We start from the raw sequence: 19,982 nt of genomic DNA on the forward strand, positions 1-19,982 counted from the left end.
TCAGGTAAAAATGTGATAACTTGAGAAGAGCTTAATGGATTTAAAGCAAACTTGGTACAAGTATTTCATTGATGTAATAATGTGGGCGGATGGCATATCAGTCGACGTCGTGACGTCAAAGAGTGTCATTCTAGTTTTTTTTTTCTAAAATCATCATACATTTCTTTATGGAACAAAAGTTAATCAACAAGCCTGTGAAATATATTCTTTAACATCTGTGCTGTGATGGATGGATTCATGGTGTGGTGGTTGGGGGATGCTCTCAGCCTCGTCATTTTGATGGGCTTTACACAAGTGTACTGTGTATAAAAGGAGCCATGCTAGTAGGGATTGAATAAAATAAAATAAAAATAATTAAATAATTTTATGAATTAAAATGAACAATAGTAAGTATTGCTTGAAAATTTAAAAAAACCTTTGAACAAACAAAATAAAATTAAACCATACGAAGTATTGCAATAATTTTTCTATTGATGTGAAAACACTCATAAACAATCTACAGTATTTAAATTGTCTTGGCATCAACAAGGCAAAAAACCAACAAGTTTTATTCAATTTAAAAAAATTGTGTGCCAATTTGGAGAGATAAAAACACAAACAAGCCAATTGGTGGTAGTTTGTAACAAATGAGTACACTGAGGAAAGGTATAATGTATTAGTGTGTTGACAAAGTTGGTGAGAAAAAGAGGATTAAAATGCGCTACAAATATACAAACTGCAGATGATTACACTGGAGCTTCCCACCTGGAGTGCAGGTCATACATGCTGTATAGAGCTGTGTTGGAATGAGAATATAACTGGAAAGACAAGAAGAGACAGAAAAAACAGGTAATTAGAGCTTTGTATTATAAAACACTGCTCGTTAATGCAAGAGTGACATTATTATGCTCTCTCGATATTATTAAGATAGTGATAAGTTTGTTACCTCCGTCCACTTATGTTTTTTCCCCTGTCTGTTTGTTTGTTATGGCGAAAATGTTCAATTTATAAGTCGTTTGTACGTATGTCTCGTTTGTTTGTATGTTTGTTTGTCTTTGAGTGCGATAACTTGCGAACGCTTTCAGCTATTTTCATCAAATTCTCCAGAGGATTCTGAAGGACAAAAGTGAAGCAGTCAATGTTATTATATATATATGTATATATATATATATATATATATATATATATTTATATATATATATTTTAATTAATTGATGATTTACTTAATTCTTATCAATATTTATGGGTTCTATTAGGCAATTATTGATTAATTATTTAATTTTTATGATTATTATTTATTTATTTTCATTATTAAACATTTATTTATTTCCTTTCTCATCTGGGCAATATTTCAGGCACCTTTTGCGCTAGGAAGCTGATATTTGGACAGGACACTGAACAAGTGATTTGGCTAAAAAGTGTATTTTTGATTTATTGATTAATCAATTAATTAATAAATTATTGATTTTTAAAATTAATTACTTAATTAGTTAATTTTCAAAATGTTATAGATGCGGATGAAACAGTGGTGGTTTTGGTATGCTATAAGCCAATTGAATAAGAAATTTATTTTTTTACAATTATTATTTATTTATTTTAATTCCACAATTAATCAATTAATCAATAAATTATTATTGGTTCTCGATTTTTGCCATACCTGTCAAGCCACCGCCTGACGCCTTCTTGTCTGTTTGTCTGTTTTTAAGCACGATATATCAAAATGTTGGAGATAGATTCAAACAAAATTTGATGGAGAGGTTGAGTATGTGGTGGTGGGTGGTTCGTGTGCAGCCACCTGGCTGCTGGTTGCATCATTTCTGTGGGCGCGTATGCCGCTGTTGCAATGCCTCTCTATAACCAGTTATCTGGTACTCATTTTGCCGACCTCGGAAGGATGACAGGCTGAGTCAACCCCACCTGGCGTTAATTCAGTTGAGTATGTGAAAAGTACAAAATGATTAGACTTTGGTGAAGATCCGGATATGGATCCGAGAATCTTTAAGTTATTCTTCACTCACCACTGACAGGTGGATGCAAAAACTATATATAGCATGACATCTCAAAAAGTTGTTGACCAATTATAACAAAGCTAGTTGATTGAATTGGTTAGATGTCAAGAACAAGCCAATTCGATTTTGGTTCCGTTCCGATCCGGCCTATCATTGGGAGACAAAACATAAACTGTTTAGCCTGGCAGGAGTATTAGCTCTACTGAGTGCCGTTGTAGTTGTGAATGCATTTGAAATCGCTCAGTTCATGAGAATTGCATTTTTTGGCAGATGAATGGAAGTAAAAAAGGTAAATTGTTGGAAAAACATTATAAAAGAATCCGTTATTTATGTTTAACTGGGGCTTGTGCAATAAAGCTTCCGATAATCTAACAATTTTATAGATTGATATACAATTGTGTTTCTGAAAATCCTGATCGACTGTGAATGCAGTACCACTTGTTATCTAGAAGATTTTTGTTTGTGTGTGTGTGTGTGTGTGTGTGTGTGTGTCTGTGTCTGTGTGTCTGTGTGTGTGTAAGTTCCTGTTGTTGACTGCTATCTTCACATGTGGGTGGGTTTGAGGAGGTGGAACGGAGACCGACCAGGTCTCAAACCACCTACGTATCCATGTGTGTGTTTTTTTCTGTGTAAGTATATGTATGCATGCTTGTTCCCTTCCTTGAGTGGATGTTCTTTTTTCGTGAATGAAGAACTGATCAACACGAAAATAATTTTCTTGGATTAAAAAAAAAAGAGTAAAATATTACTTCGACAAAAATGATCCTGGTACTCTATCAGCATCATCCTCATACAAGATATAAACAAATTCAATTGAACAAACAGTTTACAATCCTGGAATAACTGAACGAATACATGGTGGTCAAAAAGCAACTGCTTGCATCAAGCAAGCTGATCTAGAATAAAGAAGTAGCGTTCCAAGGCCATTATCCATTTCAGAAAGAGAAATTACAAATACCTACAGCAATAGGGTGCTTTGGGCAGATGCTATATTTGCAAAACCAAACATGCCATCAGTGATGTCAGAAAGAATCGACCAATCAACAGAAGGATAAGAAATTGAAATAGAAACAAGATAGGTTGAATTTCGCTGAACTGTCAGGAAACCTCCAGCATATTCTTCAGGGAAAAAAAACTTGTCAACAACCTCACCGCAAAACAAAATGAATGCATAAACAACAAAACCATACCGTTACCATAAAATACTGTACCTTCAGCTAAATGACTGTACGGTACTTTTTTTTTTTTTTTGGTATACAAGATCGAGGCTCATGTAAGAGCTGACATCAATCACAAAAAAATAAATAAACGGACACACAAAAACATACAATAAAGGGAGCGGGAGACAAGATGGGGAGAGAGAGGGAAGCACACAAGTACTAACTGCAGAGAACAGGACAACGGAAGATCTGTGGGAGGGAGAGGGCTTGGGGGGGAGGAGGCATGGGAATGCAGGAGGGTGGGGTGGGGGGAGTCTCTTTCACCATTTTGTCCAAATTGTTCACTTTAGTTTTTCTTAATATAAACTTTGAGAACACCTACCCACCTCTCTACCAAACTTGGCCATATCCCGTCGGTGTGAGCGGCCTTATGGGAGTGCTTTGATATGCCTGTACCTCTCTCGTACCCCATGTCATGAGTATTGTATGGATGATGTGAATTATCTGTTTCTTCTCTAAAGTCTACCCACCATCCGACTAACTCACTTCTATTGATATTTTTATATTTGCAAAGCTTGGAAAGATACAAAAGATACAACCTTACTCCCAACACATCCAGCAATCCATCACATCTTGGCAACTCGAAGGCAACACCGAGAAATTAACCTTTTGCTGTTTTGTGCATCATTGTCTTTCCCATCAGGTGTTGGGCTAGCGGCTAGGGTGTCAGCTTAGGATCCTAGGATCCTGGGTTCGAATCCCGGTCGATCGCTGAATTAACGCCAGGGGGGTTGACTGAGCCTGTCATCCTTCCGAGGTCGGCTAATTGAGGACCAGTTCACTGGTAATTCCCTGTTTGTCGTTAAAGGCGGCAAAAAGGGTTGGCGTCAGGAAGGGCATCAGGCCGTAAAACATTGCTTCAAAAAGGGGACCAAAAAAAACAACAACAACCATGGTTCCCGAAAAAGGAAAAAACAACAACAACCATGGTTCCCGAAAAAGGCCAACCCCCGCTTGCGGGGAAAAATGGCCTCTAAAGGTGGTTATTGTCTTTCCCATCAGCTGCTCATTCAGCAGACATAAATACACGTCATGTGAGTAAAGCAGCTTTTGATGCCAGTTGCTTTCAATGTATATTCTCTGCCCAATGTGCTGTCAATAACATTAGCATAGTCAGCAAGCTAAATGCTTTACAAGATTTCCTTTTCTCCGCAGGTACTTGAGACATTCCTCTCAACAAACGTCAGCGCTGTGTTAATACCCTCGTCCCTTATAGGTCTTCCATGAACTTTACGACAGTACATACGGATGACTTTTCATCAACATTTTATAATATTATCCTCCACCCTCTCTCGGAGAAAAAGAATCCAGTTTGATTAGGCCGTCTACATAAGCGACAGAGTCTGCTTGCTTCCTGCATACAAATGTCCTCCCCAGACACCGGAGCCTCGCCGCTGGTGTACTCGTTACTTCATGGTGACAAACAGGGTGATTCTTACTTCCCTAATACCTGGTTGCTGTTATCTATTTGGATAATATGCTTCGAGCAAATATAGTCAGTTTTTAAAAATCGAATTGCCCTATCAATGTCCAATATGGTGGTTCTTAAAAATGAAAGTTAGAAAAGTCATGCTCCTAAGACTTACACATTTTTGTATGTATGAAACAACCCTTGCGGTGAAATTGTAAGCCATTTGGACTAAATTTAGGGGTTGCACACGGAGTTTGTAATTTCACATATTTCGCATAAATGTTTGGAGTTGATTTTATTCTCCACTGCTATACTTGTGATTTTGACCATTACAGTTGACCTATGACCTTGCTATGTACTGCACATTTTGAAGTCGTTTTTAAGTTAATTGAATACAGTACAGCTGTACTCTGGTGTATGCAGTTGCTCTCATTGAAGAGTAAAATCGTCTCCTGACAAGGGATGAACAGCAAACCCAGTATCTGCTTCAAGTTGTGACAGAACATCGCAAGAGGTTTACCGATTGAAGGAAATCAACGCTTATCGGGCACAAACATTGAGTGGCTGGCAACCTTGAGTCACTGTGCAACCCCTAAAACTTGATTTATTCAAACAATATTTCACACGCAGAAGTTTTACCTCAATACCAAAATAAGACAAGGTTAGGAGTGAAACAATTCAATATTTTTTTTTGCCTTATGTAGCTAAGAAGCACCCTCATTTCCAACGCACTCATTGAGTGAATGAATGAATGATCGTTTTAAGGCCATTTTCCCCGCTAGAGCGGGGGTTAGCCTTGTGGGCCCCATGACAATCATGGTTCCCTTGGGAGGTAATGATTTTATGGCCGGATGCCCTTCCTGACGCCAACCCTTGGTCACGCTCTTACGATGCGCAGGGATACGGTGTACCTATTCTAAGCTGGGGTACACACCAGGATTATTCATCCCAGCAAGCTGGTACTCAATTTGCCGACCTCGGAAGGATGACAGGCTGAGTCAACCCCCCTGGCGTTAATTCAGCAATCGACCGGGATTCTGAACCCAGGATCCGAGGATCCCAAGCCGGCACCCAAACCGCTAAGCCAACACCAGGCTACTGGTGTTGTGACTACTGGCTACTGGTGTTTCACACTCATTGTGAAATTTTATTCATCGGCAATAGAAATGCCAGTGTGTACATATCAGTTTAAATAAAGCTTCTGTCTACATTTATGCATGCCTCACCTCATCACATCTTCAGACCAAAGCTCACCATTCATGGAGATTTACAGAGACATCAAGGCAGATATACACTCGGAATAGTCTCAACCCTTTAACAAGGCACAAGCATCCTGGTAAGGACAACCAAGGTGACATGAACAGTTTTTATATGTGAATGGCATGTCCTGGGGGTGCATTAATAATGCCAGCTGTTTGTTAAGAGATTAATATGATAAAGTGCTCAAACTCACATTATAACATTGAGAAACAATGTAGAACTTAGAATGTTGACCCTGGATATGCACTATGCAGGTTGAAAGCTTTTATTTATTTATTAATATACAACACAGTAAGATCTCAGCTAGCAAGTGCATGTACATGGAGCTGATCAGTAATGGTTTTGGCATTTAATTAACTAGTACACCTGCTCACTACGGGAGCAGCAGGGGAAGTCATGTTATTATCATTATTATTATTGCCAATTTATTTTTACTATCTATATTATAATAGCCGTAGATGATTCTGTCTGTCTGTCTGTTGGGTGTCTGTCCGGGGTGTGGCTTACTCGGTTTGCAGAGTAGCTCCACCCATAGCTCCACCCATTCTGGGAGTGGCTTCATATAATTATAAACAAATATCCACCATTTTATTAACTCGCATAGCTTTGAGGCCTGTTTTGTAGGCCCGTGGTGTCTTGCTCTCTCTCCCAGTTTTATTTCAAATCAAATTCGATATATCATTTCATTTTTAACAGTCGCTAACATAGTTTTAGACTCGGTTGAAAAAAAACGGGAAGAAAATCCGATGAAAGTTGCCGTTTATAGAACGAAATGAATTCTCAAACGCCTGTAACTTCAAGGCCATTGAGTCTCTCTCACGCCTTTATCTCCAATCTAACTCACCATATGATTTCATTTTTATCGATGGTTTCAGACTCGGTGTCAGCAATAATTGAGAACATTCCACACACGCGGGAAAATGCAGATATATTTTTAAAAATGGCGTCATGGTGTATCATACACCGCCCAACATGACACCGACGGCAACGTGTCAATATATATTAAAAATTCGCTTTTGCTTTTCCGTTAAGATATATTACTTTTTCGTTTGATGACAGTCGTCACAAAAACGTCAACAATGATGCAAACATATATTTCTTCGTTTTTATTTCATTCAACATTAGCCGGAAGTAAAATATGTTTCAGGAAATTACCGAGAGATATTTCTTCGTTTTTTTTATTAGTTATGTGCGCATACACTTTAAATAGGTTTATTTGAAATCTTTAATTTTCCACAAACATTCCACACACGCGGGAAAATGCAGAGATATATATTTAAAAATCGCGTCATGGTGTATCATACACCGCCCAACATGACACCGACGGCAACGTCTCGATAGATATTAAAAATTCGCTTTTGCTTTTCCGTTAAGATATATTACTTTTTCGTTTGATGACAGTCGTCACAAAAACGTCAACAATGATGCCGACATATGTTTCTTCGATTTTATTTCATTCAACATTATTAGCCGGAAGTAAAATATGTTTCAGGAAATTACCGATAGATATTTCTTCGTTTTTTTTATTAGTTATGTGCGCATACACTTTAAATAGGTTTATTTGAAATCTTTAATTTTCCACAATATAATTTACTTGCCATTTATCATTTGATGATTACGAGACGCTTCCTCTTGAGGATCGTGACAATTCATGCGCTGCGTGGAAACTTATATTTCCAAAATGAATGAGACGATCGATGAAGACCGCCGACTTGAACAGGATGTAGCAAGAAAACGAATGAGACGGGCGAACGAGTCCATCGACGAACGTCAATGCAAACTTGCGGGGTCACCCGTGGGAATCCCCCGGGCATGGATGTGTGTGACATTTCGACATATTGAGTTAGATGCTGCACATTCATTTTTACAAAATGGTTACTGGCAAGTCATCAGATCCAGAAATGGTGTAATGAACACAATTTATTTACGCGCAAGCACGAAAGCAAGACGGGCCGATTTCCGATTTCGACGGGCGAGACGGGCCGACGGCGAGACGGGCCGACGGGCCGATTTGGAGCAAGAAAAAGAACGAGACGGGAGAAAAACGAGAGAAACGAGACGGGGAAAGCCGATTGGAGAGGCGAGTGAGGAGCGATTGGAGAGGCGAGTGAGGAGCGATTGGAGAGGCGAGTGAGGAGCGATTGGAGAGGCGAGTGAGGAGCGATTGGAGAGGCGAGTGAGGAGCGATTGGAGAGGTGAGTGAGGAGCGATTGGAGGGGCGATTGGAGGGGCGAGTGAGGAGCGATTGGAGAGGTGAGTGAGGAGCGATTGGAGAGGCGAGTGAGGAGCGATTGGAGAGGCGAGTGACGAGCGATTGGAGAGGCGAGTGAGGAGCGATTGGAGAGGCGAGTGAGGAGCGATTGGAGAGGAGAGTGAGGGATTGGAGAGGAGAGGAGTGTGAGGGATTGGAGAGGTGAGGGATTGGAGAGGAGAGGAGTGCTAGGTGGAGAGAGGAGAGTGTCAGGTGGAGAGGAGTGAGGGGTCACATATTATGTGAAATAAATAAATTGTGTTCATTACACCATTTCTGGATCTGATGAATTGCCAGTAACCATTTTGAATGTGCAGCATCTAACTCAATATGTCGAAATGTCCCACGGGTGACCCCACTATATTTCTTCGTTTTTATTTCATTCAACATTATTATCCGGAAGTAAAGGTTCACATGTTCATTTCACGTGTGCAAAAACAAACTCCATTTCATGTGTGCATGGACATGAAACACAGACGGGAAATTGCTAAGAGATATTTCGTTCGAAGCAATTCTACACCGCCCAAATAAAATATTTCACCGATACACCGAGCGAATTTCACCGTTTCAGGAAATTTCAGGAAAATATTTCTTCGTTTTTATTTCATTAGTTACTAGCAGAAGTACACAGCGTTGCCGGGCGGGGGCGGGGGGAAGGGGGAAGGGCACGTACACTTTAAACATGTATATACATGTGGGATGTGGGATATATACATGTGTGTGTGTGTGTGTGTGTGTGTGTGTGTGTGTGTGTGTGTGTGTGTGTGTGCGCGCGCATGCATATATGTGTGTGTGTGTGTGTGTGTGTGTGTGCGTGCATATATGTGTATGTGTATATATATGTCTGTGTGTGTGTGTGTGTCTGTATGTGTGTGTGTATGTATGTGTGTATGTGTATATATATGTGTGTGTATATGTGTATGTGCATATGTGTATGTGTGTGTATGTGTGTCGGTGTACATGGGTGTGTACACATGTGTATGTGTGTGTATATATGTGTGTATGTGTATATATGTGTGTGTCTGTATGTGTATATATATGTGTGTCTGTATGTGTATATATATTGTGTGCATGTGTGTGGGTGTACATGTGTGTGTACGTGTGTGTGTGTATGTATGTATATGTGTGTATGTGTATGCATGTGTGCGTGTGTGTGTGTCTGTGTGTGTGTATGTGTATATGTGTATGTGTGCATGTGTGTGTATCCATATGTGTATGTGTATATGTGTGTATGTGTATATGCATGTGTCGGTGTACATGTGTGTGTACGTGTGCGTGCATGTATGTGTATGTGTGTTTGCGTGTGTGTGTATATATGTGTGTGTGTATGTGTATATGTGTGTCGGTGTACGTGTGTGTGTATGTGTGTGTGTGTGTGTGTGTTTGTGTGAGTGTGTGAATAAGAGAGAGACCGAATTGTGAGATACAGAAATGAAAAAACGAGGTGTGTGTGTGTGTGTGTGTGTGTGTGTGTGTGTGTGTGTGTGTGTGTGTGTGTGTGTGTGTTATTGTGAAACAGGTGCAGCATCTAACTCAATATGTCGAAATGTCACACACGTCCATGCCCGTGGGATTCCCACGGGTGACCCCACTAGTTACTTATGTTAGATCAGGCCGTTGAAAAGATCACACCATGCCTCACCATTCAAAATTTCTGATACTAAAATTTACTTCCGTTAGGGTGTCGGGGGTGGAGGATGGGGGAAATATCTCAAGTCACAAAACCCGTTGGGGAGTGAGGATATTGTTTTGTAAAATCATTATTATTATGCTATTATATTTAATGTTGTTATTACCCTCGCCAAAGGAGAGTGTATTGCATTTGAGTCCGTTTGTTTGTCTGTTTGTTTGTTTGTCTGTTTGTCCGCACAGAATAAATATGATTTTCTCTGCAACTGTTGGCCCGATTGACAGGAAATTTTCACCATAGGTGCAGCTCCACCTGTAGAATTTTTTTAATGATATTATATGCCGTCATAGGTCACGTGCTTCGGCCGCCATGTTGGAAAAATCGAAAAACTTTGCACCTCTATATCTCGGAAAGCGCTGAATAGAAACAATTGAGACATGGCTCATTATAAAGAACTCTCCATGGGGAATAAAATATGTTAATGATGTTGTCATAGGTCACGTGGTTCACCTGCCATATTTGTTTTCACACAAAAGCCTTAAAAAGCACTGAAAATACATCCTGGCGAGGGTTTGCAATCTCTGATTGCTCTTTCTCGTTACTTTTGTAATGAGAAGCGGCTTTAGAAATATGCCATGAAAACGCCTTTGAAGAACTTCACAGAAGCGACAGGAAGGGTCGTGTTATTTAATTAACCCTTGTTGTGTATATAGACGACGGTAGATCTTCGATCAGGTGCGTTCGTCGACGTGATAAGCAGACTGATGTCCGGATTCCTCCAAATTTATTTAAGTTTAGTGTTAAACAGCATTAGCGACTGTTTAAAAAGGTAATCATACGTGTTTGTGGTTTATAATATTTCTACCTCTGGTCGAGGTTCTCTCACTAAAACCACAATAAGCTATTTATAAACGTTAACATGGCATTCGGCCAAGGAGGAAACACCCCTTGGGGAGGTGGGATATTATTAGTATTGAAAATTGTTTTGTAATAACATTAATATTATGCAATTATCATTAGTTTTGTCAATGGAAGAGGCCTTGGAAAAACACCACGATAAAGCTATCATAACATGGATATACACCTCAACACGCATCCCCATTGGCGGGAAAACGTCCTCGGTGGAGAAAACCTCCTTGGGGAGGGGGGAGGGAGGAAATTAATTTCCTACAACCTTCATTGTGTGACCCTAAGTCCTCGTGTCAAGTTTGATTGAGATTGGAAAGTCCGAAAAGACCGACTGGACAACCCTCCCATCCACTTTCTGAATAATCCTCTCCAAGAAGTTCTGTCACTCAAGCTTTTGGGTCTCACTATCTGCCATGATCTTTCCTGGGAAAACCACATTTCAAATCTGGCCTCCAAAGCCAGTCGCCGACTGGGCATCCTCCGTCGTGCGAAGTCCTTCCTTGGCACACCTGAGCTCCTCACCACATACAAGGCTTTCATCCGCAGCTCAATGGAATACTGCTCTCCCTTCTGGGCTGGTGCTCCTGCCTCACACCTAGCTCGTCTTCACGCTGTTGAAACCAAAGCATTCAGAATCATTGGAATCTCCCACGATGAAGCTAACTCCAAGGGCCTCTCACTCACTCACCGCAGGCAAGTTGGTGGTCTTTCCATCTTCTACCGACTCCTCTCTGGCCTTGCCCCCCCCCCCCCAGCTCTCTCTGGGCTCTGTCCCGCAAATATTCCTACAGGTCGCACAAGATCTGCCTGCAACCCTCTTATTAGTCAGGTTCACTATGTTTTTTCGTTCAAAATCATGGTAGATTAGCAAACCTATACATTTTTGGAAACGTTATTACATGGAAAATCTGAAAATCAATGTTTACCTTTGCCAATTCCGACCAATTCGATTCGACCAATTCGACCAATCGACCAATTTCATTCGACCAATTCGACCATTCGACCAATTGTTTCGATCGACCATTCGACCAATTCGATCGATTCGATTCGATTCATCGAATTCGATTCGATCGACCATTCGACCAATTCGATTTGCCAATCAATTTGACCGACCTTTGCTTGTGTGGAACGGACTGTGAAAACGATGCGGACTATATTGCCGGATACGACACACAGGACAGTGATGACGAACTCTAAATGGCATATTCTGTAATCGTGTATGTTTGATGCCATTGACTGCCTGTGTATATTTTGTCATTGACTGCCTGTGTCGATGTGAAGTTATACTGACTGCATGTGTATATATGATTTTGCTGACTGCCTGTGTATGTTTGGTGATATGAATTATTGTGACACATTTTGATGTTATTAACTACCTGTACAAAATGATAACATGTATTTGATTATGCAACTTATCGCGAATATAAAGACAGTATTTTGCAATTCAAAACCTTTGATTCGTGTCTTACCATTCCCCATAGCACTAATTCGATACTTTCATTGGATTCCTTGTCCCTGAAAATATAGGTTTAGTATATTTTAAAGAGTTTTTAGGGTAATTAGAGGCAGAAATAGAACAAAATATGTATTTTACAGTGTCCATTTTGAAAATCCAAAATGGCCGCCATACAGGTATCTCTCCAAATGTAAACATTGATTTTTAGTTTCCTTATGCTATAACCTTTCCAAAAATGTATAGGTTTGCTAATCTACCATGATTTTGAACGAAATATAATTTATTGACATAGTGAACCTGACTATTATGGTAAAACTGCGAAAATCAAGACTCTCTGCTCACCTTCACTCCTTCATTCCTCTTTTCTCCCGCCTCTTGAACAAACTCCCTCACTCTCTTCAATCCCACTCCACCCTCCAGGTCTTTAAAACAGCTGTTCACCACCATCTCTTATCTTCCCCCATCCAAAACCTTGATCTTTTCTATTCCCGCTAATTTCACCCCAATTCCACTTTTTTGAAATACCAACTTCTGTCCTGGAAGTACTTGGTGTCCTTGTGTTTTATACTTCTCCCTCCCCCCTTCCCACGCCTCCTCCCCCCAAGTCCTCTCCCTCCCACACATCTCCCTGCTCTTAAATGTTGTGTGCTCTCAAGTGTTTGTGTGCTTCCCCTTCTCTTGTCTTCCGCTCCCTCTTTTTATATATTTTGTTTGTCTGGTTGATTTGTTTGTGAAGTAAATGTCAGCTCTTTCACGAGCCTCGATTCAGTATACAAAAGTAACGACTGAATGTATAGTGGCCAAAAATCGTCAGACAGACAGACAGACAAACACACACACACCAAGTTGCATATTTTAGTATAATCTTTCTATAATTCACCAAATGCCTGTCCGTCTGTCTATCTATCCGTCTGTCTGTTCCCAGGTACCGCAAAAACAGCTGAACCGATCGCAACAAAATTTTGGGTGGGTAATCCTGGGACTCCCTGGAGTAAAATAGGCTATATTGTTTTTCCAATATCACCTTTGGTGTCCAGCATTTTCAGGTTTGGACTCCCTCCTAACGTTATTGTCCCGGGTACCGCAAAAACGGCTGCATCGATCATAATGATACATCTCCATGCCCGTGGGATCCCCACTAGTAATTATAATCACAATTATATGATTATGATTAAAGGACAAGTATGTCAAATCAATAGAATAAGTGGCTTATTATCTTTTTTGATCATTTATTCCAGGTTACTATTTTCTGATTCTGATGTACCATACCTTGTATAAGAGTGTCGGTGCTGCTGAAGGAGTTTCTTGGCAAGGGTTACACAGCGTGGGTTTCCATTGCCTTCCCAGCATTGGCTGTGGCAGGAATTTGAAATTTGATTACTGTGCCAGTGATAGCTCGCCTACTCTTGGTAAAGGACATCATGGGATCTTTAACGTCCACCAACTAATGACGGCAGATGGGATGCTCAGTTTGAATGTCCATCCGAGGGACGGCACACACATTGATGAATCACCCTTCCTGTGAAACACTGGGATAACAATCTGTAGCTGGGTCGAGATTTGAAACCAGGTTAAATAGCTCAGAGGCGAGTGTGCATACCTCTAGGCCATCGTGCCAGGCCAGGTTGCTATTAATACATAGGTACCAAAAGATATGGCAATTTTTAATTGTATTTTCACATATAAATTCACTTGCATCAACCACGTGCAATAATGATTGATAGAATGTTGTGCAGTACATGTTTAACTATTTAAGCATTAAAATATTTTTCAAAAAGACGAGAATAGCACTCAGTATAGCGCATACCTCACAGTTTACGTTTTGTATCCCACTGATAGGCCGGATCTGGATCAGGATCTGAAACAAAATTGAATCGGCTTGCTCTCATCACCAAACCAACTCGTCCACCGAATTTTGTCATAATCCGTCCACAAGTTTCTGAAATATCATGCTACATATTGTTTTTGGGCCAATCGCTCAATGATCAAAGAATCACTTTAAAAATTCTGACCTGGACCTGGATCTTCACCAAAATTGAATCAATTCGTCCTTGTCAGACACAACATGTCCACCAAATTTTGTCCGAATCTGTCTACAAGTTTCATTGAAATTGTGTGTGTAGTTTCGGAGAAGAAAGGAAATACCTATTTTGGGAGTTAACACCGCCGTAGGGCCCGATTTATTTTTTAATGTCGTGAGCAAACTTTGGTGCATCATGGGAGATGAAGGTTGTGGTCAAGTTTCATCAGAAATGCGTGTGTAGTTTCTGAGAGGAAAGCAAATACCTATTTTAGGGGGTCAAACCTGAGCCCATGTTGACCCCCCATAGACTCCCGTAGACGCTGATTTTTTTAATGCCGTGAACAAAGTTGAGTTGCAACATAACAAATATCATTTTTGCCAAGTTTGGACACAATCCCATCAGTAGTTTCGGAGAAGAAGTTGCAAAAGTTTACGGACTAACGGACCACAATGCATGGACAACGCGCCATCCCATAGCCCCCTGGAACCATGTTCCAAGTGAGCTAAAATGTAAGGCCTCAGCTTGGACTACGTTCTCACATAAGAAAGATCATTGTTACCTGTATCAAGGACTTTGTCTTGAGGCTAAATTTGTCCTGTTTTTGTACATTGTTGGAAAGCAGTGTTGTTTGTGATAGAGAGGTTATCGAGGTTAAGGACATCGTGTGATCTGTCCTTCCTGTCGAATCATCAGACACCAGTCAAGCTAAGGTGAGAGGATCCCTGAGAAGGTTATTAATATGAAGTAACCCAGGGCGTGGCACGATAATAAGGCGGCTCCCTTGTTACCCTTCCTCTGGCATCTGCATGGGCCTGAGGACATGACATTACCACTGGCATCCATATCATCACCCTGGGGTGGGGGCTCCTGTGCGGACCCTCCTACCATGGCAGTGATTTGGCTTATGATTGGCCTGACCTGTTAGCAAAGGGAAGGGCTGTTATGGGCCAGAGCTGCAGGATGTTGCATGATTGTGCTGAAGGCAGGAATATACCATCGAAATGGCTGCATCGCTTCACATGAGGGGGTAATAGGAATTAGGAATAGGGAAGGGAGGAGGAGTATTTGAGTACCTTGGAAGCAACATTCTCTCTCTTTTGCTGATGATATCCGTTGGCATTGGAGCTCTCTTTTTCTGGTGATATCCGTTGGCATTGGAGCTCTCTTTTTCTGGTGATATCCGTTGGCATTGGAGCTCTCTTTTTCTGGTGATATCCGTTGGCATTGGAGCTCTCTTTTTCTGGTGATATCCATTGGCATTGGAGCTCTCTTTTTCTGGTGATATCCATTGGCATTGGAGCTCTCTTTTTCTGGTGATATCCATTGGCATTGGAGCTCTCTTTTTCTGGTGATATCCATTGGCATTGGAGCTCTCTTTTGCTGATGATATCCGTTGGCATTGGAGCTCTCCTTTTCTGGTGATATCCATTGGCATTGGAGCTCTCTTTTGCTGATGATATCCGTTGGCATTGGAGCTCTCTTTTTCTGGTGATATCCGTTGGCATTGGAGCTCTCTTTTTCTGGTGATATCCATTGGCATTGGAGCTCTCTTTTGCTGATGATATCCGTTGGCATTGGAGCTCTCTTTTTCTGGTGATATCCATTGGCATTGGAGCTCTCTTTTGCTGATGATATCCGTTGGCATTGGAGCTCTCTTTTTCTGGTGATATCCATTGGCATTGGAGCTCTCTTTTTCTGGTGATATCCATTGGCATTGGAGCTCTCTTTTTCTGGTGATATCCGTTGGCATTGGAGCTCTCTTTTTCTGGTGATATCCATTGGCATTGGAGCTCTCTTTTGCTGATGATATCCGTTGGCATTGGAGCTCTCTTTTTCTGGTGATATCCATTGGCATTGGAGCTCTCTTTTTCTGGTGATATCCATTGGCATTGGAGCTCTCTTTTTCTGGTGATATCCGTTGGCATTGGAGCTCTCTTTTTCTGGTGATTTCCGTTGGCATTGGAGCTCTCCTTTTCTGGTGATATCCATTGGCATTGGAGCTCTCTTTTTCTGGTGATATCCATTGGCATTGGAACTCTCTTTTTCTGGTGATATCCATTGGCATTGGAACTCTCTTTTTCTGGTGATATCCATTGGCATTGGAACTCTCTTTTTCTGGTAATATCCATTGGCATTGGAGCTCTCTTTTTCTGGTGATATCCATTGGCATTGGAGCTCTCTTTTTCTGGTGATATCCATTGGCATTGGAACTCTCTTTTTCTGGTGATATACATTGGCATTGGAACTCTCTTTTTCTGGTAATATCCATTGGCATTGGAGCTCTCTTTTTCTGGTGATATCCATTGGCATTGGAGCTCTCTTTTTCTGGTGATATCCATTGGCATTGGAGCTCTCTTTTTCTGGTGATATCCATTGGCATTGGAGCTCTCTTTTTCTGGTGATATCCATTGGCATTGGAGCTCTCTTTTTCTGGTGATATCCATTGGCATTGGAGCTCTCTTTTGCTGGTGATATCCATTGGCATTGGAGCTCTCTTTTGCTGGTGATATCCATTGGCATTGGAGCTCTCTTTTTCTGGTGATATCCATTGGCATTGGAGCTCTCTTTTTCTGGTGATATCCATTGGCATTGGAGCTCTCTTTTGCTGGTGATATCCATTGGCATTGGAGCTCTCTTTTTCTGGTGATATCCATTGGCATTGGAGCTCTCTTTTTCTGGTGATATCCATTGGCATTGGAGCTCTCTTTTGCTGGTGATATCCATTGGCATTGGAGCTCTCTTTTGCTGGTGATATCCATTGGCATTGGAGCTCTCTTTTTCTGGTGATATCCGTTGGCATTGGAGCTCTCTTTTTCTGGTGATATCCGTTGGCATTGGAGCTCTCTTTTTCTGGTGATATCCGTTGGCATTGGAGCTCTCTTTTTCTGGTGATATCCGTTGGCATTGGAACTCTCTTTTGCTGGGGATGCTGGTGCTGTTGAACCAGTGTGCTGCGATCTCTGTCTGGTGCAGGCCTGATTGGTCATCACTGGTGTAAATTCTTAAATTAAGTTAAAATCCTGATCCACCCGTGTGGAATTAACCCACATTCAGAAAATAATCACTTGCCAGCATCTCGGGCATGCGCTGACCAAATTGAGTTGTTAGCTTTGCGTCTCTCGAAGGGAGACCCGTCTCTCGAGGGGAGACCTCGACATGTGTGTTTTCCTACCAACTGCCATATGTGGCTGCATGACATGGATTGTCCCTGTGAATATATTTGCATAGGGAGAATTGGGATTCTCCCCTAACCCTCAATCCATTAGAGTATAATTCTTTCCCACCTAAAGCCTGCCCGTGCAGACACTGAATACAACCACCAGTTTTCCCCTCATTCCTTCTGCCATTCAGGAGTGCATAGAAGTAAAACAAACAATAAAACACACAAACATACAATTCATGAATTGTACTAGGATTAGTGAAGAACCTGTCCTTATGGATGAATAAAGAATGTAAGGATAATTGCCCGATGCAAAATTATGGACTTGTTAATTCTGGCAGAATTGGCATCTTTTGTCATGACTTGGAATACCACATCCCTCTGGGAGCGATGCTGTACCAAAGATATTTACGTAGAGAGAATTGGGGTTCTCCCTACACTCTGAATCCCTGGGAATTTTAATTTTTTATTGCCTAAAACCTTCCTGCACACATTCAAGTACAACTACCAGTTTTCAACCCATTCTGTCCAGTGGTAAAGTGTATACAAGTTAAATAAACACGCAAACAAACACTGCTTGAAGTATTATATGATTTCATTTGCATGTACAATAAAATATGGTACTTGCCTTTATCAGGCCAGAAGGATTTCATATACCTGTATCAACTGTATATATACCAAATGCAAAGAAAATTTCTCAAAACCATTGAAAATCATTAATCACTGTCCAATTTGAACGGGGGGGGGGGGGGGAGGGGGAATTATGTTTCATACTTTCCCAGGATGCCATTTGTGTCTGTGGCCGTGTCGTGTAGTGTCCGTATCATGTCCATGCTGTGTTGGGTCCGTGCCATGTCGAGGTAGTCGGGGTGTCGGGTAGTGGTGGATATTGTTCGGGTGATTGATGGGGGATGGTGGAGGGGGGTGCGGGGAGGGGTGGTATGTAGGGAGGTGAAGCACATTGTTTTGGTGATCGTTGATGGGGGAGTGGTGCTGGTGTGGAGTGGTGCTGGTGTGGAGTGGTGCTGGTGTGGCATGGGAGATGAAGTGAGACCCTGAAAGTTTTAGCTTCACAGATATTTTCTCATACATACATACATACATACATACATACATACATACATACATACATACATACATACATACATACTTTCTCTCCACTATAAATAGATGTAGAAAATAGGGCAAGATGTAAAAAAAATAGGGCAAAATGGAGAAGATTGTCATGGGGCCCGCAAGGCTAACCCCCGCTCTCGCAGGGAAAATGGCCTTAAAATGCCTATTGTTGTTGTTGTTGTTGTATAAATAGATGGTGGTTTACTTGACTTGCAGAAAATTGTGTTGATAATTGATAATTATTTTCAGGTGCTCTTGTGGTATTAGCCAACACATCTAGCGAGGTAGAATCGGTCGCCGGCAGGCAAACACGTGTTTCATTCACTGCTGAAATCACACGTGTATGTACCGCTGGTAGCTGGGTAGCGATGGTTTTACAGTTTTGAGCGACGGCTGTTTATTCTGCTTATTCATGGGAATGGCATCCTCTCTCAATTGTTTGGACAAGATCTAGCCATCGCTGTTGTTTCATAAAAGTGCTCTGCAAAAATTTCAGCGCACAAAAGCAAGCATTTTGGAGGCTCAATCCACACTGTGGCATTTCGGACAAACCTTGTCCAATTTCTGAAAACCTTCGTATCTTTCTGCCATTGGTGTAGCATGAAACCGTCTCGGTTTGTATTACTACAACCACTGCGGATGCATCGGCCCAGCATATTTGAAGGAATTCGAAAATGAATCGCCGTTTGAGTAAAATCATACCGCGATGCAACCCATAGACCATACAAATATGGAGGTCGACTCCCAGGTGTGATGTCACAGCTCAGCATGCCAAAGAAGAAGAACGAAGATTTTGACATTTAATCACAAAATTACTTACTTTATAGAACCACCTTTAGAGGCCATTTTCCCCCGCAGAGCAGGGGTTGGCCTTTTTCGGGCACCTTTTTGAAGCAATGTTTTACAGCCCTTCCTGCCACCAACCCTGTAAGTCACCTCTTGCGACACACAGGGAATTACCAGTGAACTGGTACTCAATTTGCCGACATCAGAAGGACGACAGGCTGAGTCAACCCCCCTGGCATTAATTCAGCGATCGACCGGGATTCGAACCCAGGATCCTAGGATCCCAAGCCGACACCCTAACCACTAAGCCAACACCAGGCTCAAAATTACTTACTTTATAGAACCACCTTTAGAGGCCATTTTCCCCCGCAGAGCAGGGGTTGGCCTTTTTCGGGCACCTTTTTGAAGCAATGTTTTACAGCCCTTCCTGCCACCAACCCTGTTAGTCGCCTCTTGCGACACACAGGGAATTACCAGTGAACTGGTACTCAATTTGCCGACATCGGAAGGACGACAAGCTGAGTCAACTCCCCTGGCATTAATTCAGCGATCGACCGGGATTACGAACCCAGGATCCTAGGATCCCAAGCCGACACCCTAACCACTAAGCCAACACCAGGCTCAAAATGACTTACTTTATAAAATACAAATTTGGAAAAATACAGATCATATCTATTTTTCAGGGTATCAAGGGATATATTAGCATCGAGGGAGTCTGAGCATTGGGGTTCCCCTTTAAGAAAGTAGATAGGTGGGTCTAATCATTTTGTA

At 41.5% G+C, this 19,982-nt stretch overlaps 2 protein-coding genes across 3 annotated transcripts in view; both read right to left on the reverse strand.

The window, feature by feature from the left end:
* The window catches only part of LOC137431766 (inactive dipeptidyl peptidase 10), a 707,001-nt gene that overhangs the window by 263,676 nt on the left and 423,343 nt on the right, over positions 1–19,982 (reverse strand). For both annotated transcript variants that reach the window (XR_010985336.2, XM_068123461.2), the window contains exon 6: positions 745–797. Coding sequence is in view for 1 of the 2 variants with exons in the window: in XM_068123461.2 (XP_067979562.2) it covers positions 745–797 (53 nt within the window). In the remaining variant the exon portion in view is untranslated. The remainder of the gene's footprint in view (positions 1–744; positions 798–19,982) is intronic.
* Positions 1–19,982, reverse strand: part of LOC144892876 (uncharacterized) — a 305,686-nt gene that overhangs the window by 65,709 nt on the left and 219,995 nt on the right. The window lies entirely within an intron of this gene.

This window comes from Myxine glutinosa, chromosome 7, assembly GCF_964187855.1.
Source record: "Myxine glutinosa chromosome 7, kmMyxGlut1.1, whole genome shotgun sequence".
Lineage (NCBI taxonomy): Eukaryota > Metazoa > Chordata > Myxini > Myxiniformes > Myxinidae > Myxine > Myxine glutinosa.